This window comes from Salvelinus namaycush, chromosome 5, assembly GCF_016432855.1.
Source record: "Salvelinus namaycush isolate Seneca chromosome 5, SaNama_1.0, whole genome shotgun sequence".
Taxonomy (NCBI): Eukaryota; Metazoa; Chordata; class Actinopteri; order Salmoniformes; family Salmonidae; genus Salvelinus; species Salvelinus namaycush.
The window spans coordinates 30,881,249-30,887,782 of record NC_052311.1 but is presented as its reverse complement, the minus strand read 5'-3'; the positions used below and the strand labels follow the sequence as shown (position 1 = coordinate 30,887,782).

Below are 6,534 nucleotides of genomic sequence, written 5' to 3'. Positions count from 1 at the left end.
GATACAATTGTCTGCTTGGTGTCACTAAAGTACCTTATCACAACCCCCAGGTACTTAGAAACACTTACATCCATGGACTCATCGAGGAGGAGGCTGAATCGCTGGTCACCCACATCTGCGACCAACTTTTTCAGAAAGTATGGTGCTAGAACACCATTAATCATTTCTGTGCACTTTGAAGTGGGTAGCAGCAGTGGAGTCTGAGAAAGCAGCACTACATGCTTCTCCAATGTGATCACATGCCAGCATGGAACAGTGTTCAGCGATAGCTAATGCCATGGTGGCCTCAGCGTTTTTTGCAGAGTACATTTTTTAAACCATAAATGGCAGCTTGTTTTGGGTGGAACTGTTATAAGGCTTTGCCTTTTGAGTATGTTTTTGAGTTGTCATGTGTTTTTTTACATCACTAAGTTTGGAGTAGGAATCAGCCTTACAATACAGTCAGTATGACCGTGTATCATCTCCAATAAACGGCTTCAACTAGCCTTTGAATTCAGGGTTTGATTCCCACTCCTTTCTGTATTTTTGAGTGTACAGTTTAGACTGAAACATGATGAGCTAGCCAGCTAGACGTTTAGCTTATGTCACAGAGACACACACAGTGGACAAGGTGAGTAAGTGACTGAGGCTGTGTGAGTCAAATGCAGTGATTTATTTTTGTGCAGTGATTTATTTTAGACAAAGAACATTTTACATTTACATCAGCCGCCAGCGCCAGCAGCGGCTTCCCGCATGCGCGATTAATTTGCAGTCTTGTGAAGCCCTACTAGCTTATAGTTAGTTAAGCATGTAAAAAACCTTATAAAACCCCACAGTCTGGACGCGGAGGGGTGAACGTCTCCTGCTCTGACTGCAGCTGGGAGGGACTGCTGAGCGAAGACTGGGCCGCCTGTGAGTGCTTTGGGACAGGGGTGGGGCCCACGGCAGCACCCGCTGCTCGTTGAGAAGAGTTAGAACGATACGTGCTTTCACGTCAGTCTCCAAAAGTCTCCAATAACACCAGAAAAAGTCGCTAGATTTGTTGCTAGTCGGTTTTTTGAAAATGTGTCGCTAGAGGGTTCTGAATACTGACAGTACCTGCATCATGTGCCACTGATGAGGGCTGGGGGGTGGGAAGCAGTGGATCAAACCATTTTGAGGCAAAGGGCGGGGGGTCGCAACTTAAAATAGCACTACTAAGTGTTTATAATCAGCACAAGTGCTTTCATTGCATATTATTAATATTATTGAAATTACAGTTATGTTTCCAGTGATATATTGGGGGCAAAGAGGCACTGCGTTTGAAGGTAGGCCTTGAAATGCATCCACAGGTACACCTTCAATTGACTCAGATGATGTCAATTAGCCTATTAGAAGCTTCTAAAGCTATGACATCATTTTCTGGAAATTTCCAAGCTGTTTAAAGGCACAGTCAACTTAGTGTATGTAAACTTCTGACCCACTGGAACTGATACAGTGAATTATAAGTGAAATAATCTGTCTGTAAACAATTTTTAGAAAAATTACTTGTGTCATGCACAAAGTAGATGTCCTAACCGACTTGCCAAAACTATAGTTTGCTAACAAGAAATTTGTGGAGTGGTTGAAAAAAAAGTTTTAATGACTCCAACCTAAGTGTATGTAAACTTCCGGCTTCAACTGTATGTGTGTTTCCTGTCCTCTCTGAGGTCACCAAATGAAACACACTCGTGGTCCACGGACCATTCCTACCTTCTCACAAGTGGACATTTTGTTTCAAATTCCCATTTTGGGGATTTAGGAGTTCACCACGTGAAATCCTTTGTTCTCTCTGTGTCTCTCTTTCTTCATGGCCAGGGGGAGAGAGTCTCAGCCAGGAATTTGCGACCTGAGATAACAGAACCCGGGTGTAGGAGAGAGTGGGAAGCCATGATCTATACCAGAAAGGGCCACGTCATGACAACGTGACCCTCGGAGCTGGAAACTGCGGCTTAAATGCCCATCCCCCATCCCTCATCCACAATGGCCTAGCAAGCCACAAGCCTACTAAAAGGTACTAGGTGCTAACATTTCCCCTAGTATATGGTATAGTTTCCACATTTCGCCAGATCCAACCGTAATCTGGTACCTTCAGAATCGACACCTCCTGCCATTTCCATAAGACTCGGTATAGGTTAGAGTTGGTTCTCTTTAATTCTAATCGACTGGAATTTGTTAAAAGAGAAGTGAGTGAAGAGGCTAGAGGTTCTAGTATGCTGGCATAAAAACTGAGCTTTTCCTAACTTCCATCAGAGGGCAATGTTACCTCAATCATCACATTGATGTGTCCAGTATACAAAGTGTAATGTGATGATATGAGGGGGCATTGGTCTGACCTGGATCAACCTCAGAAAAGGCATTTGAAGAAGAGTGGAAATCTTGAACTTTTTCATATTTATTCATATTCAAATGAGTCACTCAAGAGATTCTCCAACAGAAACAGATAATTATACAGTATCTCTGACATACCCCATTCAAACATGGGTTATCTTGAATATCAACAACTATCCTGCAGTATAGTGGACAATAGATAAATCATCCATAAGTCTATTTGATGCTGATTCTAATTTTATCAGCAGAAAACATACAGCAACAGCAAGAGCTACTGTCACAGGTGTGTGTAATTGGACTCAACTCAACACAAAATTCCATAGTCAACCTTATTCTGATCTCAAATCATATAGCCACTGTTTACAAAAGAAGACTTACAGAAACATACAGCTTGTGGAGTGTAAACAAGTAATTGCTTTAAAAGTCTGGTTCCACATAATCTCTATAGGGAGGCTTAAGACTAAAGCAGCTCCTATATCCGGTTGGACATGATTCTAGTGTTAAGTCTCCTGAAGAAGGATTTGGTTTTGGACAGCTTGTACTTCTTCCCGTCCTTGGTCTTTTTGTGGTAAACCCCGTTCCAGTGGTCCTCCTCCTCGTCCCCCACCCACGGTCCCCACGCACCCTCGTTCAGGTCTGGGTCGCCCCTGGGGTCCTCAGAGGGGTACCGCACCGGGACAGAAGTCCGGTTGTAGAACACCAACCGCGCCAGGAGCTCTTTGACCACGTCCGGTCGCTGCTCGGCCAGGTCATAGCGTTCGTACGGGTCTCCGCTGATGTTAAAGAGCCATACTGACTTCTGAGGTTCCAGGTGGCGTTCCAGGTTCCACCAGCTGCCGGGAAAGCCGGGGAGCATCGGGGGCGGGGTCCAGTCTCCGTATCCGGGGTCTCCGGTCAGGAGCTTCCAGTCGCCTGCACGGATGGAGGCCTGGATGGCTGTGTTCCAGATGCCATAGCCACTCTGCAGGGAGCCGCTCCGGGCCGGGTTGTAGAGAGGGTCGATGTTATGGAGGATCTCCAGTCGGGGGGACTCCTTCTCCTCACTGATGGCCCCCCACATGTCATACCCATCTAGCCCCTCGGTCTGTGACGCGTTTCCCCCAGCCAACCCAACCAGCGTGGGGTACCAGTCGGTGATGTGCACCAGGGCCTTGCTCACCCTCCTCTTATGCCTCAGCAGGGGGCTGTGGACAAAGCCCAGCCCCCTCACGCCCCCCTCCCAGTAGGTGCCCTTACGCCCCCTCAGAGGCCAGTTGCTACCCCCGGAGAAGGGCTGGCCTCCGTTGTCAGTGGAGAATATGATGACACTGTTCTGGTAGTAGCCATACTTACGAAGGGCATAGGTCACATTCCTCACCGCTTCATCTACAGCCGACACCATGGCTGCATATTTCCTCCTGGCCACGTTGCCCAGGCCGCGGTATGGATAGATGTATTCCCGCGGGGACTGGAGAGGTGTGTGCACCGCCTGGAAGGAGAGGTATATAAACAGAGGCTGTGCCTGAGGGTCGTGGGCAGCTAAGATCTTCCTCACCCTCTGGGTGTACAGATGGGTGGAGTACTTCCCCCCCTGACCCCATGCCACTGTCTCCCCCTCGTGGAGGTCAAAACCACACATCCCTGGGCCATCACATGACTTGTAGGTGTAGTAATCCACGCTGCCTGTCAAAGAACCGAAGTAGGAGTCAAAGCCTCGGCGGGTGGGCAGGCACTCCTTCTTGTAAAAGCCCAGGTGCCACTTGCCTACCATATGGGTGGAGTAGCCAGCCTCCTGCAGTCTCTGGGGAAGGGTGACCTGGTCAAAGGGAAGGCAGTTGGGCTGACGGGGTCGGATGATGGAGTGCTGCAGGCCAGTGTGGATCTGGTACCTGGGCAGAGGGATACAAAGGCATAAAATGTCTGATCCCTCAAGTAATTGACTAACAATGAAAGTAGCCTAATACCCTGACTACACCACTCGCGTCGCGTGCATGAGCGTTGCAAAATAAATGTAGAAATCTATGTTATTCAATTATTGCACCCACACGGCTCGCGCGCGTCAATGAGCATCTGCGTTGCCAAGGGCTAAAATAGAAGTCAGTTCTATTTGTGATGCAGATCGCGCTGCAAGTCCTGCCTCTCCCATCTCCTCACTGGTTTATAGAAGCAGGTACCAACGTGCCATCTCCTCATTGGTTATATACCCACGTGGGTGACTGAAAGACGAACAAGGTCGATGGCGGTAATGCACCTAATTTATGAAAGTTGCCAATCGCAATATAAAGTCCAGAAAAGAAAAAGCGTGGAAGGAGGAGAGATGACTAGAAACGATTCGGTTGACCGTTTTCTGTGTGGATTAATTGTCGGAGTAGAGGACCTTGTGCATTTCAGGTAAAATAACAACTCAATGTTTATATCCCAGGACAAATTAGCTAGCAACAGCAAGCTAGCTAAATAGGACAAATTACCTAGCAAGTGCAAGCTAGCAAACTAATTTCCAAAAATGTTTAAAGCTTTTCGACCTGTCCCCAAATTAATGTAATTGGTTCAGAGTTTGTTTTGATATTTTAACCTGCGTGTCGTGATCGCGTTTGGTGTGGGGGTACAAAATACATTTGTGCACGATGGCGCACGTGCGCAGCCGGTTTGGGTTCCTTGTAATCAATGTATCAACTATGAATGATCAAAAAGTAGAAAAACAGACAGATATATGTATCAACCAACACTGAATTTTAGGATCCAGTGGCGTCATTAGGCCTGGAATTCTGGGGCTTCAGCCCTGGATGTTTTTGGTCCAGCCCTGAATCTTTTGGTGGTCAAAAAATATAAAACAAAATATATTGCTCAGTTGTGCACCGGGGTCTCCCACTCCTCTTTCTATTCTGGTTAGAGCCAGTTTGCGCTGTTCTGTGAAAAGAGTAGTATACAGCGTTGTACAAGATCTTCAGTTTCTTGGCAATTTCTCGCATGGAATAGCCTTCATTTCTCAGAACAAGAATAGACTGACGAGTTTCAGAAGAAATTTCCTTGTTTCTGACCATTTTTAGCCTGTAATCAAACCCATAAATGCTGATGCTCCAGATACTCAACTAGTCTGAAGAAGGACAGTTTTATTGCTTCTTTAATCAGCACAAAAGTTTTCAACTGTGCTAACATAATTGCAAAAGGGTTTTCTAATGACCAATTAGCCTTTTAAAATGATAAACTTGGATTAGCTAACACAACGTGCCATTGGAACACAGGAGTGGTGGTTGCTGATAATGGTTCTCTGTACGCCTATGTAGATATTCCATAAAAAATCTGCCGTTTCCAGCTACAATAGTCATTTACAACATTAACAATGTCTACACTGTATTTCTGATCAATTTGATGTTATTTTAATGGACAAAAAAATTGCTTTTCTTTCAAAAACAAGGACATTTCTAAGTGACCCCAAACTTTTGAACGGTAGTGTATGTGTTCCAGAGTAGAGAGTGTTCCAGAGTAGAGAGACCCAGCGTAGCTACTGCAATTGAGTACTGGCAGTGTCTGCTGTGGCAGGTGGGAAGGTGTAATCTATCTGAAAAATATATAATCTCTCAATGTTCATGTCAAAGTGCACCAAATTCATGAATTTAGTTAAAATTCCTTGTTTTTTGCCCGGACCCCCTTACTAGCTTTGGGCTAAGCCACCAAATGTCTTCAAATCCTTTAAAACGTCCCTGACAGGATCCATCTATTACTATTGAGGATACTCGGTATTGGTTACTCCACATTACTCCAACTATAGGGAAAGGATCTTACAGATAAAATACAACAACGCTTAGAAAAAAAGACAAAGAGAAAAACATGTCTGAATAGATCATGAATTATTTGGCTACAATAAAACAACTCTCTAGGCTACTTCAGATCTGGTGATAAAATATGCACTTACCTGCCGGTGATCAGCTGACTGCGAGATGGCGTGCATATGGGCTGTATGTAATAGTTCTCCAGCTTCACTCCATCCGCGGCCAGTTTATCCAGCGTCGGTGTCTGGATGTCGGAGCCGTGGTAACCGATATCGTTGAATCCCTGGTCGTCCGTCATGATGAAGATGATGTGAGGGGGATGCGGTACCGGCGACCGGTCTCGAAAGTTCGGAACTGACTCGTTCTCCACCTGGTTCGGTCTCATAAAGTCCCACGACAGGTAGCCGAGACTGAGCAAACTGACCACGGAGAATCCGGTTAGAGCTGACACTGCCAT

At 45.9% G+C, this 6,534-nt stretch overlaps 1 protein-coding gene across 1 annotated transcript; it reads right to left on the bottom strand.

Moving 5' to 3' along the window:
• Positions 1–2,800: 2,800 nt before the first annotated feature.
• Positions 2,801–6,534, bottom strand: LOC120047493 (arylsulfatase I-like). Its single transcript, XM_038993027.1, has 2 exons — positions 6,221–6,534; positions 2,801–4,196 (listed from the first exon to the last, which is right to left on the bottom strand). The coding sequence occupies exons 1-2, from the start codon at positions 6,532–6,534 to the stop codon at positions 2,801–2,803; spliced, it is 1,710 nt and encodes a 569-aa protein (XP_038848955.1).

Bases quoted from the DNA above. Each gene is read 5' to 3' on its own strand.
- LOC120047493 (XM_038993027.1), bottom strand. From the start codon at position 6,534: ATGGCAGTGTCAGCTCTAACCGGATTCTCCGTGGTCAGTTTGCTCAGT. The intron at 4,197-6,220 runs GTAAGTGCATAT...CCCTCTGCCCAG, and splicing joins AGTCAGCTGATCACCGGCAG to GTACCAGATCCACACTGGCC.